A 17,565-nucleotide genomic window follows, 5' to 3' on the forward strand; every position below is an offset into this window, starting at 1 on the left:
AAATCAGCTTTCTTTTCTTAATTCCTACACAGATCTAACATATAATCAAGTTTCTTGCGGTTACCAAAATTTCAAAATCATACATCTGTGTGTATTCAGATATGCAAGTATGGTTATGTGGTCAAGCCATAATTATGACATCTCTGTCTGTAGTTTAAAGATTACTTTAGACATGAAAATATTTGTATGTCAGTCATCTGCTTGCCCCAGTGTTTGTATGTGTTGTGGTTGTCTAAATGTTCTGTAATGGTGAAATTACAGAGACGTAGATCTTAGAATAGAAACATTACATTCCTTGACCGTTTCATGACAAACTAAAAGAATGAAGAAGTTTCCAAAGCTGAACTTAAACACATAGATAAATGCACAGAAACCTTATGACATTATGTTTATATGATTCTGCTCAAAGTTTTGGTATTTTTACCGTGGGGAAGGATTAGAAATGTACCCATTGAAAGATATTGTGGAATGCCAAGAGATCAGTAAAGTATAAGTCTCTAAAGTTCAATGATTCAATAAAATTGACATGATGATCATGTGACTCTTGCCTGGGAATGCATTAAGTCAGTACCTGATAGGGATGATGTAGGAGAACAACAGGATGAAGCGAAATAGATTCCGGTACCAAGGGCCTACAAACCCCTGCAAAGCCACCATCACCACAGAGAGGACCACCTGAGCAACAAACAGTGCCTTTGTCAAGCTGTTGAGTTCCAGGTCTAGCAGTCCCACCTACAATAAGAAAAAAAAATGTTTAGCATAACAAAATCATAAAAAGACAGGAGGTACTCTGCTGTGGATAACAGTAAAAAGACGAAACAGAATACTGAAAACAAAAACATTGAAGTTTGAAGAGGCTGAACTGAAGTCAGTCACACTTTTTAGTATGTGATGCAGTTCTTTCAACATAGTGGAATAAATAGTGTTCATACATATTCCTATCATCATTAAAGCATGACTTTGCAATATATGTAACAGGAGAAAAGGGTGGTTATAAAGTCTTGCCATCCCTTCTGAGAAATATGTTTCTGTAACAGAAGTTCACTTGAAATTCAAAGAGTACGCAAGGGAATCCAATAATGCCACTGGGAAGATATGGCATGTTGAATTGCATCATAAAGTTGTATTAATACCTGATCCTTTTATACAGGTAACGAGCTGAGATTAGGAGCACTCTCTTAAAGGGAGTGCTCCTAATCTCAGCTTGTTACCTGTATAAAAGACACCTGTCCACAGAAGCAATCAATCAATCAGATTCCAAACTCTCCACCATGGCCAAGACCAAAGAGCTGTCCAAGGATGTCAGGGACAAAATTGTAGACCTACACAAGGCTGGAACGGGCTACAAGAAAATCGCCAAGCAGCTTGGTGAGAAGGTGACAACGGTGCGATTATTCGCAAATGGAAGAAACACAAAATAACTGTCAGTCTCCCTCGGTCTGGGGCTCCATGCAAGATCTCACCTCGTGGAGCTCCAATGATCATGAGAATGGTGACAAATCAGCCCAGAACTACACGGGAGGATCTTGTTAATGATCTCAAGGCAGCTGGGACCATAGTCACCAAGAAAACAATTGGTAACACACTACGCCGTGAAGGACTGAAAACCTGCAGCGCCCGCAAGGTCCCCCTGCTCAAGAAAGCACATATACAGGCCTGTCTGAAGTTTGCCAATGAACATCTGCATGATTCAGAGGAGAATTTGGTGAAAGGGTTGTGGTCAGATGAGACCAAAATCGAGCTATTTGGCATCAACTCAACTCGCCGTGTTTGGAGGAGGAGGAATGCTGCCTATGACCCCAAGAACACCATCCCCACCGTCAAACACGGAGGTGGAAACATTATGCTTTGGGGGTGTTTTTCTGCTAAGGGGACAGGACAACTGCACTGCATCAAAGGGACGATGGACGGGGCCATGTACCGTCAAATCTTGGGTGAGAACCTCCTTCCCTCAGCCAGGGCATTGAAAATGGGTCGTGGATGGGTATTCCAGCATGACAATGACCCAAAACACACAGCCAAGGCAACAAAGGAGTGGCTCAAGAAGAAGCACATTAAGGTCCTGGAGTGGCCTAACCAGTCTCCAGACCTTAATCCCATAGAAAATCTGTGGAGGGAGCTGAAGGTTTGAGTTGCCAAACGTCAGCCTCGAAACCTTAATGACTTGGAGAGGATCTGCAAAGAGGAGTGGGACAAAATCCCTCCTGAGATGTGTGCAAACCTGGTGGCCAACTACAAGAAACGTCTGACCTCTGTGATTGCCAACAAGGGTTTTGCCACCAAGTACTAAGTCGAAGGGGTCAAATACTTATTTCACTCATTAACATGCAAATCAATTTATAACTTTTTTGAAATGCGTTTCTCTGGATTTTGTTGTTGTTATTCTGTCTCTCACTGTTAAAATACACCTACCATTAAAATTATAGACTGATCATTTCTTTGTCAGTGGGCAAACTTATAAAATCAGCAGGGGATCAAATACTTTTTTTCCCTCACTGTAAGCATGATAACCAATACATGCAGTTGTGGACCTTATATAGCACACACAAATGGGTACAGTGCAACCTAATGTTTTTGTTTTGTTTTTTCTTCTTATTCAAATTCCTATTCATGATCTCATCTGTGTACCCTGTGATTAGCAAGTCAACTGGCTGCACGGTTTCAAATATAATCTTTTGGAGTGTTTCTATTATCATATTTCTTATAATACATAAATAATGAAAATGCAAAATTAAATGAGAATAGTCTCAGGAGATGTAACATCACCTTTTTAATACAGGCTGTAAGGAATAAAGAATAATTACAACACATTGATTATTCTCATCCTAAAGACATTGGTGGTTTCACACTGTTGAACAGTGTACTTGCTTATATTTCTACAAGTATGCAAGGGAAATATCCGTTTCAAAATGTTTACCATTTTCTCATTACTTTAAAAATGGTATTGGTTTAATGGGTATAATTGCATTAGAACAGGTTTGACCAATATTATTTATCTTAAGTACTGCATAAAATGTGTTAAATTAAAAAAAAAAATCCCATGAAGGTAACTATCCAGAGTAGACTATACAATTAAACCATACTCTCACTCTCACTAAAAATACATCTGGGGAGGGGTAAATACAAATGTTGAGGACATTTACTAATTCACAACCACTTTAAATGTAAATGTTATATATATATATATATATATATATATATATATATATATATATATATATATATATATATATATATATATATATATATATATATATATATACACACACACACACACACAAAGGCGGTTTGTGTTTGGGGGACTACTAAAGCATGCTGAAAAGTTCCCATATTCAAATGCTTTTCTTTCTCCTTTCTAACTTTTTCTTTTATTTTTCAAGTGCAACTCTCAGCCAATGAAACATGTGGGAAAATTATGTCAAAAAGGATTTCTTCTTCTTCTGCCAAATCAACAGTAAACCTCTATCACACTGGGGCTTTCATCTCTGGACTGCACTCACAAAAAGCAGTAAAACATATCATTTCCCTAAATAAAGAAACAGTTTGAAAAGAAGACTATATTTAAATAGTTCAGAAAGGGAAAAAAAACTAAAAAAAAAAAAAAAAAAAACATTCCTGTGATTGAGTCTGCCTCTTCCCTACAGAACTGAGTGACTGAAGGGACTATGACTACTGATTTATCAGTTATATTATATATATATATATATATATATATATATATATATATATATATATATATATATATATATATATATATTGTGTGTGTTTGTATCTGTGTGGGTAAAAAGGGGTAACAAAATAAAAGTAGAAAATTGTGGACAAATATCTTGTAATTTTCCATCACTTCACCAACTACATGGTTTATGCTTGAATTATTGAGAAAAATAGCTTTTTGGGGATTAGAATGAAGAAAAATTACAGCAATGGACACAGGGCATGTTTCAAAGCCCAGATCTATTTTGGTGGACAAAAGCAGCCTAAGTTTTCAGGCCTCGCTGAGGATCGGATGAAGTAATTATTCATTCAGTCAGCGGAGGAAAAAAAAGGGTGAAAAAGGGACTCAATTACCTCAACCTAAAGATGCTATCAATGAATGCAAAGTGCATATTTTACTCTATTCATCCAAATCCCATTAAAAGTGAAAGGAATGATTTAATCTGGCTTTCTGGAGTTAGTCTTTTTTGTTGTAATAAAATAAAGAATCGCTGTCTCGCAATATGCATAAGCACTAACTCAAACTGTTCCTCTGCATCGTACCATAGAAAAGCTCTGAAATTTTAGACAAAATATTCAGGAAAGGCAGACATGGGTAAGCTTGACAATGTCAATAGCTCAAGGATAACATAATTTATCAGTACAATCAGTGTAAAAGTATAACATTTATTATCGTCTAACTTTGAGAGATTGGACAGATGCCTTGGAAATAAACAGTGTTTCCCCCGAATTGCTCTCTCATTTACATTAACACTTACAAATTTTAAAGACCAAATATATTAGAGGTGAAAGTGAGAAAAAGGGAAACACAAAGCTTATAATCTGTGTTACTTTTGCACTGATGCAAACAAACTCCTGTGGGCTGGAGATGTGATCTAGCAATCACCACATGCTTGTGCCTTAAAATAGGAACAGTATTAGACTATTTTAATAGGTTTACAAAATTGGTGTACACACTTCCAGTTAGACTATTCTAATGCAAGTTAGTCAGTTGCATAACAAATTACTAAACTTAGCCTGAAAAGTTAGCCTCTGTTACCTATATTTCTTCCATCTTTCCATTGACACTGCTTGCCTGAGACTACGGTGACACGTCACTGATGCAAACAGACATCTCCAAATATTTCAATAACCAATTATGTGGTCTGTTTTGAGGGATGCATGCCCAAATATTTGTTTTAGCATATTCTATCCATGATTTCTGCTAGTCTTTAACAGACTGTTGTTGCTGTTAAAACAACAAAAATTATCTCACACCTTCTGTTTCACAAGGTCTGTGTGAATGGGTCGTTGCCGGCAATTTTCCGGCAAGGTTCCTAGTCTAATTGCTGGCAATTTGCCGGCAACGGTCTGTGTGAATGGAGCAGGAAAATGGTTGTGCTGCCGAATAGTGATTGTTTTGCCCATATAAAAATATACAATAACACAGTGTAGATATCCATCTAGGAGTATTTTACTGCTACTGCCATACCTTTAAACATATAGTGCTACTTTACATAATACATTAAATGAAGGGTTTTTATAGCAATTCGTTATTTCTGACAATTATTGTCTCACACAAACAAAAGTACAAATAAGCTGCAACATGATTGAAAAATGACTTGCTCACACACAGCATCTTTAGATAAAGCTGTATGCTCTGATGTATTCACTTTAATTTGCATTATATTCCATTTAGAAACAAATTAGAGAAATACCTTCGTAACACCCTTGATAAATATAGCCCAATAACCAATTATTGTCAGATTACTGATGTTACCGTTAACAATAAGTAAATTAACAACTACAAATGCATGTTATCTTAACTGGTACTGTACACGTTTTTGGGTGAAATGTGGAGTTTGTTTTCTTTTGGAAAAATAACTGAGACCCTCCTGTGTCACATTCAAGTTTTCCAATCGAAACGAACTCAGTTATTTTGCCAAATGGACTGAGACCAACTCTTTCATTGTCTCAGTTCGTTTAGTTTTGGTTCATTTGCTAATCAAAATTTGTTGTTCACGCTCTTCTCCAAAAGAACGGAACGGTACTGAATACAAAACAAACCTCTATTGTGAACCAGCCTTTAGACTGCATAACAGTCACACTGATGGTAGTTTGTTTCAAACTATTTAAATTTTATTTTTATGCAGTAATATTAAACGTAAAAAATAAATAAATAAAATAGGTTGTTTTGAGCAACAATCAATTGCAGAACTGCAAACCCAGACTTTTGGAAGATATAGATACACAATGTAATGTCATGCTTTTTTCTCATTTATTTCAGTTGATTTAACTTTACTGCAGTGTGTCATGACCCCACACAATGCCTTGTAATGCGACCATGAACCAAGAATCGAGTCTCATACTGGGTTCATTGGTTCAAATGATCTGTGAATGCTGGGTCCAGTGACCACACCGCAAAACACACAGCCATACAACCTGATGAACTGGTCATAGCGCGAAACACACCTAGATTGACTTTCCCTTCTAACTAGTTCTTGGTAGTGAGTCCGAACCGAAACGGCACCCTTAGTTAGAACCAATAGCCCAGTAAAAACAATGGAAGGAAACTGGCAAAACAGGGAAATGATCGAACTTGTACAAACATGAAAGAGCATTACTAAAACAACTAGGTATTAGGTGACATTTAGTGTAAAACAATGGATAACTCTGAAATGATAGATTGCTCCTTTTGGTGACCTCTTCATATAAACTAGCTGCTGTTACTGGTTCATTGGTGCACACAAACATGAAGGGGGGTGTACAAGGCACATCCTTTCAATATGGTTTTATATACCTACGAGTACAAAATTTAGTCTGGGGTTCATTTAGGAAGTAAACTGAAACTAGCTCCTTGGCCAAAATAATTATAACACAATAAGATATTTGTTATAGTGTCTGTTAAAATGGTCTAGAACATGCACCATTGATTTAGCTCTCTGCACATAAATTAGCACATCACTCTCACAAGAGGAGTTGCAAAATCAAAGGAATCAGCTTACTGTGAGAAAGTGTATTTTACCATCAGTTCATTAAGTCTAAAAACACTTTGATTACTTTGTGTTCGACAGATTTTTCTGCTTGACCTTTGGAGGCTGAAGCATGCCAAATAAAACAATAATTGAAAGACTCATCTTAATAAAGTGTACTTAAATTATATATTGTTTGCTGTTTAAGTGTGCAAATTTAGAAGAACACCTCTAGATTAATATAAAATTAAACAGAAAAAGCAAAACAACAACATCAAAAACAAACAATCCCATCTTGCTCTTCCATCTGTATTTTACCATTATATAATAATATGAAAATACCAGCTGAAAACCTCAAGCACCCAATCAAGCAGGTATACAGAACTGTTATATTCAGTGGACCAACTGCTGGCTGCAGAATATCCATTATTGAAGACAATGAAGATATTATTCACAGAAGCATTTTAACGTAAAGCTCTTATACTAACTGAAATAATAAATGAATAGTTTCAATAATACATACTACTTATTATTATTATTTGACTTACAATTGTTACAAGATATCACATTATTTTTCACATTTACCCATATATACTGCTGAGCATTTACTGGAGCAATCTAGTGCCTTGGTTCCACTGGCTTAAGCGTCCGTGCAACAAAACAATAAATATTTGCTATTATTATAATTGTTATTATTGTAATCATCATCAAGCTATGTGGTAATAGATATGCATTTTAAATGGCATAACTTGACTCCCTTAACTTATTACTCTTACTACACATTTGTAACTGCAAATTATGCCTTTTTTAAACGTATTATTTTTAATTTACTTATCAGACGTCCTTAACCAGGGCAAGTTACAGTTGAAACAAAATATACAAGAACATTTCACAATTAATAATACAGTAACAGCAGCTACAATATAGCAGGTTAACTTAACTAAAGTTAATTTAACGTTTCAGTCATGGCGTTTATGGACACATTTATTAAACCAGTCCTTAATGTTTTAGAGGGAAACCCAGATCTGTTGTATTTATTTATTCATTCATTCACACGTTAACTAAATCATGTTCGCCTTCATACTGATTGTCTCTGTGGGGCTGTTATACAACAGACCTGCACACCATCCACAGGACAACAGCCTGAAACACCGTCCAGTTATTCATAAAATATGATTAATATAGTCTGCTACCGATCCGGTTATTATCCTTCAGCTTATTTTTAACCAGTCATGGCACTGCACCGAGGTCCTGTGAAATTCATGTTCGCCAAGTTTTTAATACACTCGGATAATTAATATTATCCCACACAGCACTTGAGATTATATCTTCTGACATAATGTAGCTGATCTCTTCCCAAGCACACATCTCTGCTTCTGAAATATAAGTATTTCCTTGGTGGGCATGACAGATGCTGTCACGACCCTGTGCAGAACCCTAACCACTACTCCACACTACTGCATTTACTTATAATAAATATAATAAAATATGATCATCAAAACAGTTAGTGGTACTCTCCCTGTCCAAGAAGTGAGGGGTGGGTACAGCACTATATCACTGATTGTATTTGCAAAAATGTATTTACTTTTTACATTTTTTAGTTTTATTTTTCTTAAATTTTTGCTTCTTTGATATACAATTCAGTCAGATAGTTGCTTTGACTAGTTAGAATGTCATTGTGTGTTCAATTGTTAACATTCCCACGTGTGCTTCTTGTCATTTAGTTGCTTTCATCAGAATTGCAAACATGTTAATGACACCACACCCCAAAATGTTGACCATGTAGATAGGCAGCTCTATAACAGCACAGGACATGTCTTCAGAATATCAGTTCAGTGTTGTGGTCTCTACTCCATTTAACTGCCATCAAATTGGAGACAAGTACAGTGGGGGAAAAAAGTATTTGATCCCCTGCTGATTTTGTACGTTTGCCCACTGACAAAGAAATGATCAGTCTATAATTTTAATGATAGGTGTATTTTAACAGTGAGAGACAGAATAACAGCAAAAAAATCCAGAAAAACACATTTCAAAAAAGTTATAAATTGATTTGCATGTTAATGAAGGAAATAAGCATTTGATCCCCTATCAATCAGCAAGATTTCTGGCTCCCAGGTGTCTTTCATACAGGTAACGAGCTGAGATTAGGAGCACTCTCTTAAAGGGAGTGCTCCTAATCTCAGCTCGTTACCTGTATAAAAAAGACACCTATCCACAGAAGCAATCAATCAATCAGATTCCAAACTCTCCACCATGGCCAAGACCAAAGAGCTGTCCAAGGATGTCAGGGACAAAATTGTAGACCTACACAAGGCTGGAATGGGCTACAAGACCATCGCCAAGCAGCTTGGTGAGAAGGTGACAACAGTTGGTGCGATTATTCGCAAATGGAAGAAACACAAAGTAACTGTCAGTCTCCCTCGGTCTGGGGCTGCATGCATGATCTCACCTCGTGGAGTTTCAATGATCATGAGAACGGTGAGGAATCAGCCTAGAACTATACGGGAGGATCTTGTTAATGATCTCAAGGCAGCTGGGACCATAGTCACCAAAAAAACAATTGGTAACAATTGGTGAAGAAGCACATTAAGGTCCTGGAGTGGCTTAGCCAGTCTCCAGACCTTAATCCCATAGAAAATCTGTGGAGGGAGCTGAAGGTTCGAGTTGCCAAACGTCAGCCTCGAAACCTTAATGACTTGGAGAGGATCTGCAAAGAGGAGTGGGACAAAATCCCTCCTGAGATGTGTGCAAACCTGGTGGCCAACTACAAGAAACGTCTGACCTCTGTGATTGCCAACAAGGGTTTTGCCACCAAGTACTAAGTCGAAGGGGTCAAATACTTATTTCCCTCATTAACATGCATTAACATGCATTTCTTTGTCAGTGGGTAAATGTACAAAATCAGCAGGGGATCAAATACTTTTTTCCCCCCCACTGTATGTGATCAGATTACAGCCGTAGGGTTCTCACTGCAAACCCAGTCAGCAGGTTGTTTGAATTCACAAATGATTTTCATCGGTGCTCAAGCATTAGCGTCACATGAACTATTGTGTTGCTAACCGGAAAGTTAGTGCAATGGAAGTCAGTACATTATGTTTAGGGTGTTAAATGCTTTTCAGCATTTATTTTCCTTATCACTACTTACCTTTAACTATTAATCAATTGTGGTCAAGACTATCTGGATCCTAATTCTAAGAAACTTGATTTAAAAAAAACTGACTGATGTAATTGACATAAGCTAAATGAAGGCAAAGTGTGAGAATGAAATGCCAGGTAAAATAGGATGAAGTAGGGTGAGAGATTAATGTAATTGGTTAACTCTTATATTCAAATGACAAAGAAGACATTTGGTAACAGAATCAGCGGCTCAATAAAGACACGGAGAGAAAATTATGCAGCTTTCTTTGGTCATTAACAGCTTCTACTGAGTTTAATTAATAAAGCATAAATGCAGTAAAATATCACATGATAAAAAAAAAAAAACTCAATGAGGTCTGAATATTGAAAACTAAGCTTTTTATGAGACTTCACTTAAAACATTCATTTGAAACATTGTATGCATTAACACATTTGGAACCATAAAGTTATCATATAAAGATCAGATACAGACTAAAAAGCATAGCATCTTGGAGAGAATCAACATGGGAGAAGAAACAACAAGGTACAAGGGCACTTGACAAAAGTACATTTCTTCAGGATATCTGTCTGGATGTAATATTGTTAAAACTTAGATAAGATGACTCAATTAATGTTGACTTTTTCAGAAGTTTTTTACAATTCCTACAATTACACACATGAGCAAAGTAATCCAGCTCTGAACTCCCACAGCTGAGAAGGTCTATTACTGTCAAGCAAATGCACATTACTGCAGTAATGAAAAGGTTAATGGTCCCTTAAACTTCAGACATCCATACTATTAATATTTCTCTCTGCATCGGAAGCTATCAATTGTAAACAGCATTTTTTTTGCATTGGACCACCCAGGTATTCAGAATAATTACTTCAGTAACATGAGCTATCAAATGACATCAACATGCACAGACATTGAAACAGTAAGTCTCTATAATAAGGTTCAGGTTTCATCTGAAAAGCTTTGCACCATTTTTGATCTACTTCTTCATGATTTTACAGCTACATGCCTGTTTTCTATGAATTACATTAACCCAGTCCTCATCTGCAATCTACTAAGGACAGTTTTCACCTTCACTGAATCTGAGCATCAGCTTTAATGCTTTACTCACACATGTATTAAGTACTAAATTGATCGACTTGTGTTCCCAGAAAGTGCTGAAAATACAGGTCTGAATTCTTAAACTGGATTCTACTGTGAATATTCGGGTAATTGTCTTTTGCAATAGTTATAGCTTACATAGAAAGACTGAATATTAGTAGTTTCCAATATAATCTCACACACTACTAGATTCTGGATTAAACAAACTATTCAATATACCTGATAGAACATCATCATTAACAAAATCTTAATTTTTAAGATCTTAAAAAGATAGTTATTTCTAGTTTTTGCACAATACACAGAATAATAAATAACACCAGGAATAATAACTAGGCTATAAGTAATGCTAAGTACAGTATAGTAAAGGTAAAGATAATAAATAGAGCAACATTATAAATGTAATTTTACACCACAAATTCCTTGTATAAACAAGTAATTAAAATAAAAACAGAGTGAGCAATGAGGGCAATTGAGACTCAAGTGATATAATAGGCAGAAAGCAAAAACATTAGGCTGCAACTAGGTACAACATAACACACACACACATATATATATATATATATATATATATATATATATATATATATATATATATATATATATATATAAATATCAAACCTGTAAATTATTACTTTATTGTTTATTATTTTAAAAATGCATAAATACAAACACATTTCCCAGTCAAGTTAAGGTCACAGACTAGGTATATTAAATTACCATTTGTTTCAGAAAGAACTGAAGCATTTAATACTGCAGTCTTTCACAGAAAGTATAAACTTCCATGCCTACTTTGGGTTACTTTTAAGTGCCCATACAATCAGCTTTACATTTCAATAAATAATCAGAAGTTTATCAATCACACTATTTTCTATGCCTTTCTTTCCATGATATGTGATAACATTTTATGATCCATTTCATACTTAGTGAATTGTGAAAAATCCACAGTTTGGGACACGTGGGTAAAAGGTGGCTAGATTGACAGATAAAGTAGAAAAAAAAAGAAGAAAGTCTGCTATAATCTGGGAATAAAGAAAAGCAGTGCACGGTGTTTCACAATGATTATACTCTAAAGTACCAATTACAACGCATCACAAACTAGAGCAAGTTGACACTCTACAATAAAGCAAATAATTTCCAGTTGGAGGGACAGAAAATGTTAATATGAGGCGTTCAAGACTACAAGAATCTCTGTAAAAGGAAGTAGCTAATAAGGTTTAATGATGCATGTCAGGAAGCCACAGTATGTAGGGAAACACAGCTGGCTTCATTTTGTAAACTATTTGATATACACATCTTTCCAGTTCACAATTATCAGCTGTGCTTGTGCCACTGGGGACAGTTTACCCCTTAAATCAGGATATTTCTCTTATTCTCAAAATTACAAGCAAAATACAATGTAGAAAAAATAAAAAGATCTCGTAAATTACACTACCCCCACAAATACATGTATTTTGTATTATTATTAGTAATATTGTTGTCATTATTAATAATCAAGGACTTGTCACAGAAATGTCTCTCTCTCTCATATATATACATACATACATATACATACATATATATATACATACATACACTCACCTAAAGGATTATTAGGAACACCTGTTCAATTTCTCATTAATGCAATTATCTAACCAACCAATCACATGGCAGTTGCTTCAATGCATTTAGGGGTGTGGTCCTGGTCAAGACAATCTCCTGAACTCCAAACTGAATGTCTGAATGGGAAAGAAAGGTGATTTAAGCAATTTTGAGCGTGGCATGGTTGTTGGTGCCAGACGGGCCGGTCTGAGTATTTCACAATCTGCTCAGTTACTGGGATTTTCACGCACAACCATTTCTAGGGTTTACAAAGAATGGTGTGAAAAGGGAAAAACATCCAGTATGCGGCAGTCCTGTGTGCGAAAATGCCTTGTTGATGCTAGAGGTCAGAGGAGAATGGGCTGACTGATTCAAACTGATAGAAGAGCAACTTTGACTGAAATAACCACTCGTTACAACCGAGGTATGCAGCAAAGCATTTGTGAAGCCACAACACGTACAACCTTGAGGCGGATGGGCTACAACAGCAGAAGGCCCCACCGGGTACCACTCATCTCCACTACAAATAGGAAAAAGAGGCTACAATGTGCACAAGCTCACCAAAATTGGACAGTTGAAGACTGGAAAAATGTTGCCTGGTCTGATGAGTCTCGATTTCTGTTGAGACATTCAGATGGTAGAGTCAGAATTTGGCGTAAACAGAATGAGAACGTGGATCCATCATGCCTTGTTACCACTGTGCAGGCTGGTGGTGGTGGTGTAATGGTGTGGGGGATGTTTTCTTGGCACACTTTAGGCCCCTTAGTGCCAATTGGGCATCGTTTAAATGCCACGGCCTACCTGAGCATTGTTTCTGACCATGTCCATCCCTTTATGACCACCATGTACCCATCCTCTGATGGCTACTTCCAGCAGGATAATGCACCATGTCACAAAGGTCGAATCATTTCAAATTGGTTTCTTGAACATGACAATGAGTTCACTGTACTAAACTGGCCCCCACAGTCACCAGATCTCAACCCAATAGAGCATCTTTGGGATGTGGTGGAACGGGAGCTTCGTGCCCTGGATGTGCATCCCACAAATCTCCATCAACTGCAAGATGCTATCCTATCAATATGGGCCAACATTTCTAAAGAATGCTTTCAGCACCTTGTTGAATCAATGCCACGTAGAATTAAGGCAGTTCTGAAGGCGAAAGGGGGTCAAACACAGTATTAGTATGGTGTTCCTAATAATCCTTTAGGTGAGTGTATATATATATGCAAAAAGAACAGGTCAAAGATGGACAAAGGAAGTTATTGAATGTATCCCAAGAGACCCAGAAGACAACCAAATAAAAAATTGGAAGATAAAAACATATACTTTTCAGGCGTGACATGGAAAAGAGAATCTGTAGATCGAAGTAAGTGGAAAAATGTCAGGCATGTCTTCATCCAGCAGTGGATTGATATAGGCTGATGGTGATGGTGATATCAGGGGTGTGCATGGATATTCTAATATTTGAAGCAATGTTAGTATTTTATTACTTTTGAGAGTAGCTGAAGTAGTTCTGGGAGATTAAAACAAAGAAGTGTAGGCGTATTTAAATTAAATATAAAAATTTGCTATCCACGTGACATTATCCTAAGGGTTGTGACATTTGAACTACACTCACCTAAAGGATTATTAGGAACACCATACTAATATTGTGTTTGACCCCCTTTCGCCTTCAGAACTGCCTTAATTCTACGTGGCATTGATTCAACAAGGTGCTGAAAGCATTCTTTAGAAATGTTGGCCCATATTGATAGGATAGCATCTTGCAGTTGATGGAGATTTGTGGGATGCACATCCAGGGCACGAAGCTCCCGTTCCACCACATCCCAAAGATGCTCTATTGGGTTGAGATCTGGTGACTGTGGGGGCCAGTTTAGTACAGTGAACTCATTGTCATGTTCAAGAAACCAATTTGAAATGATTCGACCTTTGTGACATGGTGCATTATCCTGCTGGAAGTAGCCATCAGAGGATGGGTACATGTTGGTCATAAAAGGATGGACATGGTCAGAAACAATGCTCAGGTAGGCCGTGGCATTTAAACGATGCCCAATTGGCACTAAGGGGCCTAAAGTGTGCCAAGAAAACATCCCCCACACCATTACACCACCACCACCAGCCTGCACAGTGGTAACAAGGCATGATGGATCCATGTTCTCATTCTGTTTACGCCAAATTCTGACTCTACCATCTGAATGTCTCAACAGAAATCGAGACTCATCAGACCAGGCAACATTTTTCCAGTCTTCAACTGTCCAATTTTGGTGAGCTTGTGCAAATTGTAGCCTCTTTTTCCTATTTGTAGTGGAGAGAGTGGTACCCGGTGGGGTCTTCTGCTGTTGTAGCCCATCCGCCTCAAGGTTGTACGTGTTGTGGCTTCACAAATGCTTTGCTGCATACCTCGGTTGTAACGAGTGGTTATTTCAGTCAAAGTTGCTCTTCTATCAGCTTGAATCAGTCGGCCCATTCTCCTCTGACCTCTAGCATCAACAAGGCATTTTTGCCCACAGGACTGCCGCATACTGGATGTTTTTCCCTTTTCACACCATTCTTTGAAAACCCTAGAAATGGTTGTGCGTGAAAATCCCAGTAACTGAGCAGATTGTGAAATACTCAGACCGGCCCGTCTGGCACCAACAACCATGCCACGCTCAAAATTGCTTAAATCACCTTTCTTTCCCATTCAGACATTCAGTTTGGAGTTCAGGAGATTGTCTTGACCAGGACCACACCCCTAAATGCATTGAAGCAACTGCCATGTGATTGGTTGGTTAGATAATTGCATTAATGGGAAATTGAACAGGTGTTCCTAATAATCCTTTAGGCGAGTGTATATTATAGGTTCTCCCTAAGCAACTTAAAATACCAATGGCCACTGAACCATGAAGTTGACTTTGATTTCCAACAAAATACAAATGTTTCAATTATTTTAATACTTCATAGCATCCTAACATTATTAGCATGAGGATGGTAAATCATGCTTAAAAGGAGTGTATGGTTACAAGTCACCTATTTGCCTCAGAGAGAGAGTACATAAAGAAAGTAAGTAGACTGGCAGAAATTTGAAAAGAACACCAATTTATTCTGGATCCATAAATAACATTAGCCAAAGAGGAGTGGGGCACATCTTTGTGGCGATGTGCTTTACATAATATATGGCATAACACTTACATATTGTGTAGATGAGATCAGCATAGTTGGATTGCGACCTGACTAGAATCTGTATGAGGAAACTAGGAAGTAAAGCTTTCATAGGTATCTGATGGGGTTCATGTCTCCTGATTAGTTGGGCCAGAGATGAGTTGTGCTGGGCTGAATCTTTGCCACGAGGCTGTTACAGGAGATGCTTTCCAAAGGAACTTTAACTTCTGCCTGTTACTTTAAAGACCCTTTATTAATTGCAGTCACTAAAACGTAGTTCACTACTCCCAATTTCCATTAGTTTGAAACCAGGTTGCTGGAATGTTAGAGTATTATAAGAAACAGTTAAGTAAACATAATTTGGAGCTAATGCATCTGTGCATTGTGAATTTGTTGAACCTGCATGTTCAAAAAATACAGCGTCAAATTGAGTTACTAATAGACCAGATACACATACACATACAAGTAAATTGCAATTAGTACACATATAATAAAAGCAATAACAGGGAACACCAATGTCAGGAACAGATAAGTGAAAGTAAAAAAATGCATCAAAAGGTGGATGCTGCATAAATGGGCCACAACTGGGTGTGTATTTGTTTCATTCTGTTTCGTGCTTCTGCACTGCTCCACTAATGGGATTGGAGGAATTCTGCAGATCTGTGCAGAACTGCAAAAATCTGTGCTACACAAACGTGACCTTTCTCTCTTGCATGGGCTTGTTTTACTGGTGTGTTTAATGCTGTGCGAGTCTGAAAAAGCTAATTCTAGCGATCTGTCATTTAATCGTAGCGTAGTAATTTGATTGTAATCAATACATTTTTATGTTGTGTACAGTAATCATGTAAATACACATAAGCAGTTATTTTTCTCTTTTATGTTGCACTTGTTCCACGGGTATGTTCATTATGGAGGCTTTTTAGTACCAAAATACAAAAATTAATCGGCGTATTGCATTACAGGATGTTGCAAATTTGTCATGCCATAATGAAATACAATACACAAGTTGTTAAACAATACAAAGTTATTTGTGTGTTTTAGCCCTACTGAATTTCTTTATAGCATGGTAGAATTTTAATGCCACAATTACATTTTATAGTAATGATATTGCTTAAAGCAGCATGATAGTAGTGACTGAATTAATTATAATATAGATATTTTTGGTTTTATGCGATGGCTCCGTATGAATAGTGCCAAAATTAAATACAATTTATGGGCGGATATTGGATCCGATTAAAATCCTGGGGCGGGATTGTAGGCATGGTTGACCCTGGGATGACAGGAGACAGAAAAGAGGAGAAATAAGGGACAAAGGAAAGAGTAGAAAGAGGATGCAGGAAACAAGAGAAACATTAGAAATAAGGAATAAGGGAGGGGGCACAGATGAGAGAGATGCATCTGCCCCAGTACCTACCCTCCTGGACAGATGTAGGCCTACAAGTACCTAGCTAAGCTATTCAGTAGACTGGAATACATCAAGGGATGCTGAAATAAGCTAGTATCATTCCAGTAATTATACAATTTGACATGCATTATAGGGATGCTATATTTACAATTAGTTGCTACAATCAAGTTATTCTACTTTTTACACCCTTTTACAAAACATACTTTCAACCAATACACTTACCAAATGATATTGAGAAAAGTTAGTTTTATCCCAGTCATGAGTCCCCTTTACATATAAAATGTTTATTTTCTAGTAAAGTAAAATGGTCTGTATGCCTGTGATTTTTAGTACAAAGGGAGTGGAATGGAGAGGCCACAGATGGAATGAAAGAGCAAGCACCAAGTGAGAAAGTGAGCAGTCAAAACAAGATAGCTGAAATAAGTAGTCTAACAGCAAATGTATTGCTCACATGAATTGCAGTGCACCCGGAATGATTGTCCTGATTATAATATATTCTTCACTACCAAACTCTATTGTTCATTTTAGGTTTTCAGTTTGTTTTG

The 17,565-nt window shown here is 37.0% G+C and overlaps 1 protein-coding gene across 4 annotated transcripts in view; it reads right to left on the bottom strand.

Moving 5' to 3' along the window:
- Positions 1-17,565, bottom strand: part of atp9b (ATPase phospholipid transporting 9B) — a 234,371-nt gene that overhangs the window by 69,564 nt on the left and 147,242 nt on the right. For all 4 annotated transcript variants that reach the window (XM_066716058.1, XM_066716057.1, XM_066716056.1 and 1 more), the window contains one exon: positions 572-732. In XM_066716058.1, the coding sequence (XP_066572155.1) occupies positions 572-732 (161 nt within the window). The remainder of the gene's footprint in view (positions 1-571; positions 733-17,565) is intronic.

This window comes from Amia ocellicauda, chromosome 10 (assembly GCF_036373705.1).
Source record: "Amia ocellicauda isolate fAmiCal2 chromosome 10, fAmiCal2.hap1, whole genome shotgun sequence".
NCBI classification, from domain to species: domain Eukaryota; kingdom Metazoa; phylum Chordata; class Actinopteri; order Amiiformes; family Amiidae; genus Amia; species Amia ocellicauda.